Source organism: Osmia lignaria, chromosome 7 (genome assembly GCF_051020975.1).
Source record: "Osmia lignaria lignaria isolate PbOS001 chromosome 7, iyOsmLign1, whole genome shotgun sequence".
NCBI classification, from domain to species: domain Eukaryota; kingdom Metazoa; phylum Arthropoda; class Insecta; order Hymenoptera; family Megachilidae; genus Osmia; species Osmia lignaria.
In genome coordinates, this window is record NC_135038.1 from 7,036,656 (window position 1) to 7,051,740 (window position 15,085).

Below are 15,085 nucleotides of genomic sequence, written 5' to 3' on the forward strand. Positions count from 1 at the left end.
AACTACCCTTCCCTTTTTAACGCGTGTCGAAGAGGATGCATTCTGAAAAGAAACTAAAGTTTCAAATCGTAATTCAACGCTGTGTCCCTACACCGTGTAATTCGCTTGTTACCAAATTTTCAAAGGGTTCGCTGCTCGGCTCGCAAGCCACGTAATAAGAGGCAGACAGATTCGTGTTCTAAAATGAGTTTCTCCATAGAGTTGCTAATTATATTTGCAAGTACATGCGGCACAGCCACCTTGTTCCAAGTAAATAACGAATAGCTATCCAAAGCAGGTAAAGAGGGGAGGCATAAATATGAGCGACCAGGGAAAGTAAAGCGAACAGGGTTTATCGCAGTTGCCACACTATCTACCAATTAACTCTGCTAATTCGATGAAGTTTTGATAAACGCGACTGTCACCTGCCTCGAAACAAACTGGCTCGTTAAGTTGATTAACACTCACCGATGTTCGAGAAAGTAAGGAATAATTATGCGATCTCTGGCTGCCTCCCTTTGGAATATTTCACTGTTCAAATATACGAATTACAATGGAATTCCTGTAACTTTACCCCTTTATTCTCTTGTGTAATTTTGTGGTAACGTTTCGAATTCTTAACACTGTTTGCTCCATTGTTCAATTTTGTACTATTGTATTGTAAGTAATAAATTATGAAATTATGGAGGGATTAAATTTTTACATCCAATAGTTTGATAATAATTTACTAAGTTTTCTTTCCTTGATAATTAACCTCGGAATAGGTAACATCAATTTTCTATAAAAATTCTCCACTTTGCGTCGATGTAATCAACGCGGTTTCCCGCGAGCATGCAGTCGACGAGTGTCGCAGAAGTCTAGGCTGAATGGAGGAAAAGTAGTCCAAGGCACGTACGACCGGTTTGGATCGCGAACTTTTAATTAGAGGCAGGGAAAAAAAAAGCGTGGGGTGTCAGTGGAAAGTGGGCTGACCGAGCGAGTGTCTCCGCTGAAACTTCGTTGCCTGTTTTCTTTTTTTCTTTTTTTTTTGCAGGCAACGTTTGACGGAAATCAGACGGACTGTCGTCCAGAAATTGCTCCAGAAAGCTGCGATTCTTTGCCGCTTTTCTTTTCATTAGCACCGTGGGACCGCCGTGACACCCTTCTGACGACTTATCCCCTTGCCAGCGATTTAACGAGCGATTTTCTCGAGAAACTTGTCGAGGATCCGGCAACAATCTGGGGATATCCTGAAAGACTCGTTTCGTGAACGCCGAACGCGTGATTGGAATTACTTTCCTCGGTTTCTCATTGATTTTTCCGATCACGTTTGATTTTACCGCAACCAACTGCATCGACGTCGATGAAATTAATTTATTTCATTTGACAGGCTGCTTCCGGTATCGTCATTAACCCTTTTGCGCATTTGAAAAGGAAACAATCGTTCTACGTAACAAAGGTTAGAAAAGCATTCTTTTTTTATTCCTCGATTCCTTGACCGTTCGTGCAATGAAACTGGAAAATTACAAGGACCGAAATGTTCATCGACGCGGACCGTTTTCTCCCGCGAATTGTGTCATCGATCGCAGTTTACGAATGCATTCAATATTTCGGCGAAAACGCGGCGAGTGATAAAAAAAAAAAAAAAAAAAAGGAAAGAAGGGTTCGTAGAAATGACGCTCTCCCAACCTTCTCGCTAATTATCACTCGGCTTCGACGGAGAACTTTTTACGCATGATGGCAGAATGGTCGGGTATCTATTTGTCCGTAATGAGCGTTTCGATTTTCCGTCAGAATGCTTCTAAAAGGAGGTAATAAAACGCCTCTCATTTTTTTTTTTTTATGACGGCCACCGGTGGCTGAAGTTTTTCTACCTCGTTGTTACATCCTCCACGAGCAACGCCCTTCTCCGCCTTGAAATTACTTCTCGAATTCCTTGAGTTACTTCCGCTTTCGTAATTCGTGTTAGAAATCGTTCAGTGGAAATTTAATATTTCGTTCAAAGAAAAGGAATTAAAAGATCGCCCAATTGTTTCCATCGAATAATATTGCTTGCTAAAGATAATTGTTCTATGATGCAATGCAAATGTGATAAAAGAATTATTTGGCCATTGAACAGAAATAGAATTATTATAAATTATAGCCAATTAAGCTGTATCCTTAATTTGTGAAAAATTTTTATTAAAAAGGAAAATAATCAAGGAAATTGTTGAGTAATATTAATATCATACTAATGATACTTCGATTAGAAAATAAAAGGATCAAATTAATTGTGATTAATTAAGATTTTATTGTGTCTTCAAAAAGAGGAAAATGAAAACTTGATTGAAAAAGTATTTATGCATCCTAAATACAATTCTAAAATGTTTAAAAACAAATTTCAAGTGTTTAATGTTATATCTGAACCCGGAAAATGCTGCCAGGTAGAATACTTTAATCCTGCCTGACTAATGATTGATCTCTTTCACTTCTACCAAGATTGAGCAAACTTTTTCTACGATAAGTTTCAACATAATCCTTAGCTTAAGAGCTTCTTGTATTTAAGTTATAAATATACCAGGAAGTAAAAAACATAAAAATCGAAAGTATTTAACATCCATCGTCTTTCATTCAATGAAATTTTGCTTTCAATGATTTTACATTTGAAAATTTCACTACCGCGAATTAATTTCACACATTTTCTCATTTATATTTTGTAATTTCTCTCTTCAAAAGTTATCTGAATTATGATATATCTGTAAACAGATAATACAAAGGATAGTTCTTGTTTGAAATGAAATTCGAGGATTTCATCGAATATTATTCTCGAATAAGCGAATACAATTTGGCAAATTACAAAAGAATCGAACGACAGATCTGTCGATAGATTTTCTCTGATTTAAAAGGAGGGAAAACGAAGAAAAAGGGAATTTCACGAGAATACCAATCGATCGTTGAATACCTTTCACGCGTATGCATTCTCAGCTGAAGTTCATCGTCGAATATTTCCTCCACAATTCGAAGTATTGGTCCGGCAAACTTTCGAATAATTAATCGCTCGAAAATTTCGTCTTTCGTGCACGAACGCTGAACCCGTCATTAATCTTATCGCTTCGCGATCGATGGAATCCTACGGAAAGTCCTCGCCTTTATTCATCCGACTCATTTTGATTTTCTTTATGCTTCTAACTTTCAACAAACTTTCTACCAATTGTACAAAATCTATTGTTCACCAGCTGTAATTATTTCAGCGTAGAAGTAATTAAATTTAAAAATTCATCATACCATGCATAATCTAAAATTTTGTTGGATCACCCTCGGAATTCAAGAAAGAAATAAATTAAATTTTAATTCCCTTTTTATTTTCTAAATTGAGTAAAGGTTTTTAAAATTATATATAAAGCCCCATACCAGTATTGAAAATTAAATAATAAACATGCAGACAATAATTGTAAATTCAATTTTATGTAGTGTACGACAATTTGTCGAGTCAAAAGGGTTAATATAGTTTCTGAAAATTTCTCCAACCATTTGGCCATAATATACTGCATGGAACAATGATAACAATAATAATTGAAGTTACGTAGTATGAATTAACTTATTAACCAACTACAATCGCAACGAGATTACTTCATAAACCATAAAGGTAACTCAGTTCCATATGTGGCAAATGACGTTAAATGTTTCAAGAGCAGACGAATGGTCAAAGGGCATATGATTAGAATTTCCCTGATATCAACAGAAGCTAGAAAGCACTTTCTTGTCTGGTAATCAGCTTGCAAAGACATTAAAGCTTATCATCGGGCCAACTCTATTATCCGAATGTGGAACACATTCTAGATGCAGATTAATTTCAGCGATCCGAAACAGCCGTAAAGCTGGATAACAATTAAGAATGCATTCTGTCTGAGAAATGGAAATAATGAAAAAGTACACTGAAAGTGTGCTGGAGCATCGTTTAGCTTCATTGTAATTAAGCAAACAGAAGTGAACTTTTTCCCGTGAAAGCACACATGGTAAGCGAATTTTAAAACACCATACCATTATCCTGATACAGCGGAATTTAGAATTGCAATTACGTACTATATTTTATGAAGCTCGATTAAATGGACTTGGCTAAATTTCTTTTTTTCAATGAAAGATATCAGTTGCTATTAGTGAAAGTTTTTGCAATATGGAATATGCTATCATTACAATGCGTGAAATGTAGGAAATAAAATGAGCAATTTAGAAGAAAAAATTTTGCACAATATTTTCCAAAGTGTATCTACCAGAGACTGAATATTATCACGAATTATGATTGAATAAATTATTTTCAGCTAGAAGCACCTTGTGTATATCGTTCATTTATATACTGCAATAATATTTCATAAACTCTGACTAAAAATCAAAGCAATGAAAGAAACGTATTAAATTAATTTTGCATTTAATAATGCAAAGCTTAATCAAATCATCAAAGAAAATTAAAACCACGAAGATAGAAAATTAAATTAGGTTTCCATCTGTCATCATTAAACAAAGCCTTGACACTTTAATTATATATCAGAGAAACCTAATTTTCTAAATAAAGATTTTTATTTTCCAGTGTGGAACTAAAAAGTAAACAAATAATAGTCTGATTTCTCGATACGCTATAATGATTTCTATTTTTCCTTTTCTGGCTGTTAGCTGAATAAACATTTCTCGTTTAACGAGCTGGTAACATCGAGATTACAATAAAATTGAAGCGCAAATAAATCTTATCACGTTCCACTCGGTTCCCGAGTTAATTCTAAAGAACAAAGTCTGCTCGCGGCACATCTATTCGTTCGGTCCTGTTTCTGAACTTGTTTCAAACTTATGTTTAGAGAGTTTAAGAGGAACTTTAAGCACGATACAGCCTAAGAGAGGCTGTGATTGTGTGAACTTGAATTTCATTTTCCTCGCTTCTGCTTTGGACACGTACCTCTCCGCATTCTCGAGGATGCTTCACCCGTCTGTCGCCTCTTAATCAGTTAATTGTGCTCAATCCGCTTCAATTCATCATGTCAAAAAGATTCTAATTGTCAACAGTCTCAAGATAAGTCTAATATACTTGTCACTCTCTTATAGCTTTCTTTGGTATTTATCCTAATTCATTTTAATTTAATTCGAAAGATTGTGATTCTAATTAATCTTGTGTAAATTTCTAATTACGAATCGAATAAATTTTCAAATTCATTAGTATAAAGCGCTAATGGGTAGATTTTTTTTAAAATAAAAATCTCTGAAATTGATACATAAATATTACTTATAATTTCATGGCAAGGTTTTGTAAGTAGTTCAAGTGATAATTTAAAGGGTTCTGTTTCAATTAGAGATTTTTGAAGAAAGAGTCAGCGAATTTCCACAGCGCTTAAAACAAAATTTCAAGTTCTATACTTTTCGCTCGATTACTTTCGAGAAGGGAGTTTTTCGCGATGAGAAAGTACTCGTCGAGCATTTAATTCGAGCATGACCACGATTTAAACTTGCGGGGTTAATCTCGCGGAATGGCCGACAGCGTTATAGTCGAGAGTGAAATACTGTCGACCCGAGGAGCCAAAGAAATTCGTTAAAAGCAAATTTCAAGTTTCCTCAAGGTTGCAGTGCCGAAAACGGGTCGTCGGAAATCAGGAAGAATGGAAAATATACGGGATCTTAGATCTGATTCCTTTGAACCTCGGAACTTGGAAACGATTACAAAGGTTCCTAGAAATTGCCACCTCAAATACGGGATGCGACACTTTATCCAATGAAACTGCTTGGAATTATTTAGCTGCACTGTGTCCTTTACATTTCGAGTCAACAGGTTTGATAAAAAATTAAAAAAAAAAAAAAAAAAGAAGAAGAAGAAAGAAATTCGAGAACTAATTAAGTGAAGTTGCTCGAAATAATTTCCTTTAGCAATCTCCTTGGATAATTTATTTAAAATTTTATTGTGGAAAAAATTATATAAATGTAATTTTACTCCATTTCTCTCTGAATACGTTAACCTTGATCAACCATTGTACAAAACAACTCGACCTGGTAATTGCAAATTCATTTTGTGAAAGGTTAATTTCGAGAAAGTGCAGACGCGACATCTCAGCCATTTGTACTCGCGACACGTTTATTTCGTCCGTATTTACTTCGCGAACATTAATTGTTCAACTTGTTGCTCACTTATGTAGGAGGCTACAGCTTTTTCAGGTATGAAGGGGGAAAAAGAAAAGAAGGAAACGTATAACAGGGAGGAAAAGCACACGTTGCTGTGGTTACAAGACTTTTACGTTACCCCGGGGAAATTGCCATGGTAATTCCATCTCCTTTGCCGGAAACTTCTCTAAAACAGAAAAAATTAACATTCGGTCCTCATCTAACCCAAACTCGGTAATATTTTCGAGTACTTATTAAACTTTGAATAACGTTGGTGAAGTTATTTAAATACACAGGTCGTGAGAGATGAAAGATATTCAGATGAAATGTTCATAATTAATGAATTTTTTGAACTATAGAAATAGATTGAATGAACAAATATTAAAAATTAGATAATTTATATTTCTATATAATTAATGCTTTTTGCAATTTTTGGAGAATAGAAAATAAAATAAGTACTAACTTAATTAAAATAATATTTCAAATTTTAAAAATAGTAAATTCTAAAATAAATTATTTGGTGTTCCATTTTAAATAAATATTCATCACTATCAAATAAAATGAATCTACAACTACTGTTATATTTTACCAAACCTAACTTCAACAGTAATTTCAATTAGTTCTTGATTGTAATCTACCCAGTTGTGATAAGAAAGGGCAGAAAATCAGAGTCGTGTCAGTCGTGAGCGGAAATCTACAGGTGTTAACCAAAACCACGGGTAACGAAGTGGTGGTTAGAAGAAAAAGGGTGGTGTGAAATAGAGATGGCAAAGAAGGGGGTGAGGGCACGAACACATCGTCGTAGAACAAGTGTAACTTCTAGTTAGACACAAGAGACCAGCCAGCGGTTTCGCCACTCAAGTTTGGGGTCGACGACGAAGTAAATTCTGCTCACCTCTTAACCATCGCGATACCGTCTCAAAAAGGTTGAACGTTCCTTTAAGAGGTCTGCGCGGTATACGTTTCACCTGTGCCACTCTGTTCATTATAAATCACGGGGTTAGAATTCGACCGGTACCATTACCGACCAGCCTTTTCAACGTCCATAAATCACCTAGCTGCTGGCACATAATTTTTCTGCTTAAGCGATACCAAACTATTACCTCTAACCATTTCTACGAATTTATTTCGTTCGTTTCAATATCAAAGATTTACACTATTTTAAAAAATATTGCATGACTTGTAAAAATTTTAAGATGTTACTTCTTTATTTAATTTCGAAAGAAAGTGACGATAAAGTAAAATAAAATTGCAATTTTTTATAATTTAAAATCCAAAGTGACGAAATTAATTTCCCTAAATAAGATGCGTAATACCTTCCATTTACAAGTGAACGGTATCCGCGTTCGCCAACTTCCGGAACCCATTAAAACTATAAATCAGTTGGCATTCCTATGCATCCGGTGACCAGAACTTGAGAAACGTTCTAAGGCAGACGGCCCCGAGAAGCAACTTCCTATACGTTTGTACAATAAATTGAAATTCAAATGTACACCGAATCATGTACGTGTGTATGCATATATGTATGTTCGAGAGCAAACATGATTTACGTAATATACGTGGTAGAAATTCACTTTGTTTTAGGAATTTCCGGGACTGAATGAAATATTATCAGGGATTCGTACAACATCTGGGTGACGTTATTTATTCAGCTGTTGTATCGAAGACAATTTTCAGATGACAGATGTTATTTCGAGTACAATTTGATGCAATCATTTCGTTATCTTCCTTAGAAGAGAAATGTATTATTTCAAGCTCTAAGGTGGTTGTTATATTTAATAAATAAGATAGGGATGACTATGCAAATTTAAGAAATTTTACAAATTCTAAGGCTGAATTTATGTCAATAGAATATTCATGAATTTCTACGATTAACATATGATTACAGGACAGTTCATGCTTCTGACCGATTAACTCTTCGTCATAATCAATTATCGGAAAGACGTCAGTGTAACATCCGTGATGACAATGTTTGAAATGCAGTTCATTGACTCTGCGGATTAATTTGACAATGACGTCGATTATTGACAGAACATCTTTGTAGAAACCCAAGTCACAGTATCAATAATAAACAATGATAATTAGAAAATTTGATATCTACTACCCTAAGGGAAAATTAATGTCCGATTGATTCAACGCTAATGAAATATTTTAATTAATAATTCAGAACATGGAATGTCTCATATCATTGTATGTACAAATATATCAAACGCATCAAAAAATTTAATTTATATTGACAATAATTGAAGATAGATCATATTCGCCGAATGGAGGTCAGTCTATCATTTGATCGTCATAGCGGAACACGCAAATTGACCACGCGACGTTATGGCATTCCCGAAATGACTACTACAACGCGTTATGCTATTGCTCGGCTGTTACATGAATGCACATACCGTTGCAACTCCTCAGCCTCGATAGACTGACAAACAATGCACTCTGACCTACAAAGCTTTAAGAACCACCTATGTATTCTATACACGGTACACATTTGTCAACGATTCCTGCAATTCTTCCACGCATATTTTCCAACGAGCGTTAACAGAATTTTGATAACCATTTTAATGAACCAAAATTAATTAGAAAATTTTTATAAATCTTAGCTGGAAGTGAAATAAAATAATATTATATTTTGGAATTATTTTATAGGATATTAACCCTTTGAATTGTTAAATTGCTAAATATTGTAAACTACAATTCTTAATAAGTAAAAATTACTCGAGGCGTAAAGAGTAACTTAGATATTCTTCGAGAAACTTTTTAAAATTATTTATAATTGGGTTAAGACGATATGCAAAACTGGATCACCCATACCCACCCAATACCCATTAAAACTACTAGTAGAAAGAATGCTTATTTTTCTTGTGTTTCTCCAGAAACTTAAACGAAAACATTGCAAATATTTCTCCAACTTTTAACATTTGTTTCATGTAACCAAACTTGAATTTTTACGCAGAAGGTTTTACAAGATCAATTTGGAAAACTACATATCCCACGTGCATCGTTTATGTTACTCGCAGAACATGTCGAAAACTTTTAGCTATATTATCGGTGACAGAATTTTCGATTAGAAAAAAAGTACTACAGTATAGCCGAGTAAAAAGATATCCCTAGAGACGGTTCCGATACACTATATCCAGTGGTAGGTACTATAACTAAGAGATACATCACAGTAAAGACGAATTTGCGATTCATGTTCCCGCAGGAGTTTCTGGGGATGCTCCTTGCAAATTCTTCGCTAAAGTCGTCTTGAAGGCTTTGTCAAGCAATTCCCATTGATTTGGAAATTACATGGTAGTCTGACTTTGTTCTGACGTTTTAAAATTGCAGGGAAACGAATCGCATACAAACAACTTCGTTTCATTTACATAAAGAAAACTGATGAAATTTTTCCTTATAAAAATACTCGTTAACAAATATGAGAAGGGTAATTTTACAGGTAATTTAACGTTTCCGTGATCGATAAAGCTTAAATTCCTGGAATCCGGAAGGATAATAATTTAGGTCACGGGGAATCGTGGAAGGAAGATACACGTGTCAAGTGGCGATATCAAGATTCTCATGTACATGTTACAGAACTTGTGGGCGGTGATTGAAATGACCGCAATGCTCTGCGGCCGATGTTCAGTTTCAGCCAGGAACAGAGATTCTGAACGTTCTCCTTCGTTCCATAAAATCGGAATAATCTGAATAAGTTGCCGAGCAAGTCGGCTATAAATCAAACTTTCGAGTGGCCCATGAACCATCCGACAGAATAAAATCAAACTAGTAGTAACGAAATCGTACAGCGGTGAACTTTCGTCGGTGAAAGTTCCAGGAAAAACCATACGTTTCATTTTCCATATTTTCTCCCAAACTAATATTACCTTTGTATATCTGTCCCGATCAATCCCAAATATGGAGGTCGAAAATTATATTTTTATATTTGAAATTTGTATTGTTAAAATTGCAAATTAAAATTGGGACTTTCTTCATGGTCCGTCGTCCAAGGGTTCGAATGAATTTTATTCTGAAGCCAACGTTTTTGATAGGAAAAATCTTATTCAGTTTAAAATCCATGGCCAAAATATCAGTTCGTAGTTCGTTGTCGGGCAGTGCCAAAAGCAGAGGAAAAAGTGCAGGAAACGAAGCGAAAGATAAACGAGTTTCTCGTCTAGTCAGAGTTGTTGGCATCCAGGGCAATTCTGAGCTATCTGTGCCACCGCCTCGTGGTCGAACTCTTGATTTTTTTTTCTCCTTCTTTGCTTCTCGTTACTCGAACATGGATGCTAAGTCACCGTCTAGTTAAAGTTCCAGGACTCCGCCCTGGGACACTCGAGAATTTCGAAAAGCTTCGGGTAAAGAGAAGAGAACGCCTTGAAGCTTTCTTTGTACGGCAAGAAAAAAAGGAACATCAAAGAATTTTACTGGAAATTTCGTCTGTCTTTAAACTCGTTTTTCCTTTAGCATGGTTTATTGATTTAACGTTGAAATCGTGATGGAAGCGTAACGTGCTTTGAGACTTAAAAAAAATTATATAACCCTTTTGTTCGGATATTTTGTTACTTTGGAAAAAGGTATCGCGTTTGCACAAGCTTCCCTTGGGAATTTGCATCTTAAATTTTGGAGAGTTTCAAAGTCGAACGGTGGAATGCCTTGCACTTCGGTGGATAAATTCAGGCTCATTTACAATTCACGTGTCGGGAAGCAAGTATGAATTTTGAATTTTTTTTTTTTTGGTTGCAACGTATGCACTCTTAAATTAACTCTCGTAGGACCTTATTCTAAAATATATATCGTTGAACGTGGCATCAATTTAACATAAAGAACGTTCTAATCTCGATTAATTAAGGGTAAAGTGCAAGGTAGAAACTCATTAATGACGATAGAAAAGAATTCTAACGATGTGGTAAATTAGTCAGGGAACAACGGTAGGGATTTAGGGTGGTGTTTGAAAAGGGGTGAGAGCAAACGATAAGATCCAATTATCGAAAAACAGTTTATCTCGCGAACGAGCAAAGGGATAAGCCGAACACCAAAGCCCGTACTTCTCTTGGAAATGGATCTGGACTCGAGAAATGTCCGATTGTCACTGCACTGGACGTTGAAAAGTAAGACGAAGCACCGACTGTTAACTTTTCTAATCTATGGTGAAGTATACCATGGTAAATCACTTTGAAATTACTCTAACGAGAAAATGAATTAAGACGCTTAAAAGTAGTTTCATTGTGCCATTGCTTAACGAGATACAGTAATGCATTTTTAAATGGACCGAGCATGAAAAGGAAGAAAGCATCTAATTTGTAATTAATGAAGAAAGTTAATCCAAGTGATAATCAATAACTTTTAGTTTTTAATTTTTAATTAAAGTTTGCCAATGTATTCTAAGAAAAAATTGTTATATTAGTTGGAAAAGTTTCTATTATTTTCAAAGCAGTTTTACTTCAATATTTCTCACCCTCGAACGCGGACCATGGAGAGAGCCCCAATTCTAATTTAAGTGATTGTACGTAATTTTACAAACATAATTGTACGCGACTGCTTGTAAATAACAAGCTATGTGTATTCTTCATTCGAAAACAAGCTCGGTATTATGGAATGAAGCTCAACAACTTCCTAATCTTCAACAAGCTCGAATAGTAAACACAGCTGGTATAAACCAAGTAAATGTAAACATTCTTGTTCTATTCATACTGCGTATCATAGCAAGCGATAACTCATTAAAATTTTCTTCGAGTCTTGTATTATTACCGCAACTTTAATAAAGTTTCAAACGATCTATATTTATATAGAACATAGTGAGAAATTATAACACCGTATATAAAATTCATTCATGTTAAAGGAAATGGATTAATTTCAATTACTCAAAGGAATAAAATTGATTTTTAGGTACAAAGAGGGCAGTAACCCATTTTCATCATCTCTTTTCTCCTCCATTCTAGAGACCCTTTATGAAACGTAGAATTTTATCAAAGTAATTCTACCTTTATGAGTCGTTTACTCGTTTAAACTTATTCTCGTTACAGTTATAAACACATGAAATTAAAATTTTGCAAAATATTTTTTAATTATTGATGTTTTAACGTTTACCGAGAGAGATTCTTGCTGTTAATTACTTACTTATCTATTACAACTGCTTTTCACAAATACAATATGTTTGGTTTGTAGAGAGTTCAATTACCAGAACGATTGAATAATGCAAGATGCCGAGGTACGACGTTCGTATGCAATCCCCGGTGGCATTGTATGTAGGTAACACCATTGAGCTTATGGTCAATTTAAATCTGGTCTTACATTATATTACGAACGTCGATTCGACGGTAAACCAACCGTTAAACTGAGCATAAGTTTTGTTCGACCATTCTGTAATCCGCCTTAACAGACAATGTTTGTTCCGATCCAATCATTCGAGTGATACTGTGCTTGAATCGAACAATTATTTATTGTATTAATCGACAATCCTATCGGTATACTGAATTATACTTAACCAACACGGAGAAACTGTTATTTGTATCAATACAAAATAGATTCATCTATTTATAAAAACATAGAGAATGATGTTGAAAAAACTTAGCTGATATAAAAATGCATACATCCTTTTTCTTAAATTTGGGGTTTTGATTTTATCGCCGACTATCGAGATATTTTTATTAAAATTATTTCGCAAAATTTTCGTTCCAAAAATCAATTTTATTTAGCAAATCTGAATATTTTTTATTAACCGATCCATCATTTCGTTCATCAAATCAGAAATGAAACGCATGTTTCGAAAGATAAAGCATGTCCCCTGTTTTCTTCTTCGAGACAGCTCGATGTAATTGCTTCGAGTGATTGATACGTAGGCGAAAATCCAATGAAATTCGAATCATAAATCGTTCGAGAATTCGATAAATGATTACAAGGTAATTGTCGAAACCCTGTGTTATGAGTGGAGCTATTTTTCCCCGTTATTAATGACCGACTGGGATTTCTCTTTCTTATACGTCGTTGGTTAGAGGAGAGATAGATTTAGCCGGCTTATTGCATTTTATTAATTGCCACGATTTAGTTAGTATTCCCGACTTAATTTGAAAATAAGATAATGAACGATGAAGACGATCCTTATTTAGATTCATTAAGATTTCTCATTATCATTTTATTCAAGAACAAAATTTGAAGTGTATTATATTATATTATAGTTAATAAAAAAATAAACTTTATGGAAGTGTCCTTGTATAAGTTAAACTGGTTCCTTTGTTTTGAAATTTTTGTAAATTTTTAGCTATAAGATACACCATTTACTGAAAATAAGATATTTAAACAAACCACCAAAGTTAACTTATAAAAACTAATAATAATTTATTTTAATGTAGAAATGTACCAAATTTTTTAGCAGTTTAAATTGCTTCTGAACTCAATTTCTTTTAATCCTACTCTCTCGTGTTATTTAGATCTCAATTTAGTCTTACTGCAAATTAATGCTATATTTTTGTGCCCTTTTTGAAGGAATCTCATTATAAAGATGTAATTACAAAAAGTTACATTTCAGAAATATTCTATACTAAATAACAAAAACATTTATGATACATAAAAAGGAATAATCGTGCCTACCGTTCTTCTATATAAAAGGAATGAAATTAATTTCAACTCGTTAATTTATTCCAAATGTTATCAGAAATCGATGAACCTTTTTCAAACTGCACAAGAAATTGATCACCTTCGATACCCAATTTCTTGCTCCAAAGTCATTAATTTTTCATTACAAAGTAGTGCACGAGAATGTTTATTTATTATAAAATATTAATTGACGCTGTATAAATAATTTTTCTAACGAATATTTAATAAAATCAACATTTTCTATGTTTCAGGATGAAAAGAACCAGCTGCTCATTACAAATCTTTGGTTAAAATTGGTGAGTTTTATTAATTTGCAATTATACATATAAAAGATTTCTATGAAATTAACATTTCTACGGGAAGAGGAATTTACGAAATATTTCAGAAGTACTCTTTACCAATTATTGTGTCCAATCGAAGGAAATCTAATTGAAATCAATGAAAAATTGTATCGACCATCTCGAAATGATTCAACCATCCTCTTGTTTCTCATTTAAACGCTCTTGTATGCCGTACTCGAGAATTTTTTTGCAATGTTCCACTTTCAAAAGCTGTGCAACTCGAAAATGGTCATAAACAGAGTTGAAACGTTCACGTTTATTAAAAGAACTTTAAACAATATTGCTGTATCAACGAAACGGATTTCAGGTTAAATAGAAATAAAGCTTCGTTTGACAAGATGCACGCTGATTTCAGATAATTTTATGAATAAAAAAAAAAATTTGGATATTTGAATAAAATGATTTAATAAATTTGAAGGAGTTATTCTACTATGACCAGTTTTTGGATTTAAAATAATGGAAAAGTAAAACTATTATTACTCTGATCTTTGGCAGTATATTGGCATGTATCTATCCTGAATTCTTCATATTGAAAATTTCATAAAAAACATCACCCTTTGAACGAGATATAGCAATTCTCGTGAAACGGATCGATCGCGTACACGATTTTGATTTTTTGATTTTTTGTGAAATTGAAAAACGAATTATTGGTACGGTTTCTAGTATATTTCCCTTCCTTTTAACGAAACTGCATTGTGTATTTTTGAAACCTGACGATACAAAAATATTTTCTTTTCACTCCAAATTTCGATTACACGCATACTTCTCTATTTTCTATTTTTTTGTTAACAATTGAAAAATGGTTAGACGTAGAATGGATATAAGCTCACAAAATTCGACGATAAAAATGTTATAAATTAATGGAATTGTCAAAGCTTAAGTTTGATAAAATGCTAATCTTAAAAGTTCATCCATTAACGTTGAAATTGAAAGCATCGAAGACTGAAACTTTCTACACCTCTGTTCGCTACTACTTCCAGGAGAAATGTTACGAGACGGGAGTATTTCAAAGTTGGTATCATGGTCATAACAGATTCTTATCAACCACAACTATTAATAGAGTAACGGGCAACAGGTACTACCCCGGCAGAGTGGCT

General features: G+C 34.0%; 1 protein-coding gene and 1 long non-coding RNA gene across 8 annotated transcripts in view; one reads left to right on the plus strand and one right to left on the minus strand.

The window, feature by feature from the left end:
- LOC117604300 (uncharacterized) overlaps positions 1-15,085 on the minus strand; it is a 104,968-nt gene that overhangs the window by 87,200 nt on the left and 2,683 nt on the right. Inside the window, exon 2 of one of the 4 annotated variants that reach the window (XR_004581413.2) lies at positions 6,212-6,259. The exons of the other annotated variants lie outside the window; for them this stretch is intronic. This is a non-coding gene — a long non-coding RNA (uncharacterized LOC117604300). The remainder of the gene's footprint in view (positions 1-6,211; positions 6,260-15,085) is intronic. 4 annotated transcript variants of the gene reach the window in all.
- Positions 1-15,085, plus strand: part of nAChRa7 (nicotinic acetylcholine receptor alpha7 subunit) — a 138,711-nt gene that overhangs the window by 79,079 nt on the left and 44,547 nt on the right. For all 4 annotated transcript variants that reach the window (XR_013062344.1, XM_034324199.2, XM_034324200.2 and 1 more), the window contains one exon: positions 13,899-13,943. Coding sequence is in view for 2 of the 4 variants with exons in the window: in XM_034324199.2 (XP_034180090.1) it covers positions 13,899-13,943 (45 nt within the window). In the remaining 2 variants the exon portion in view is untranslated. The remainder of the gene's footprint in view (positions 1-13,898; positions 13,944-15,085) is intronic.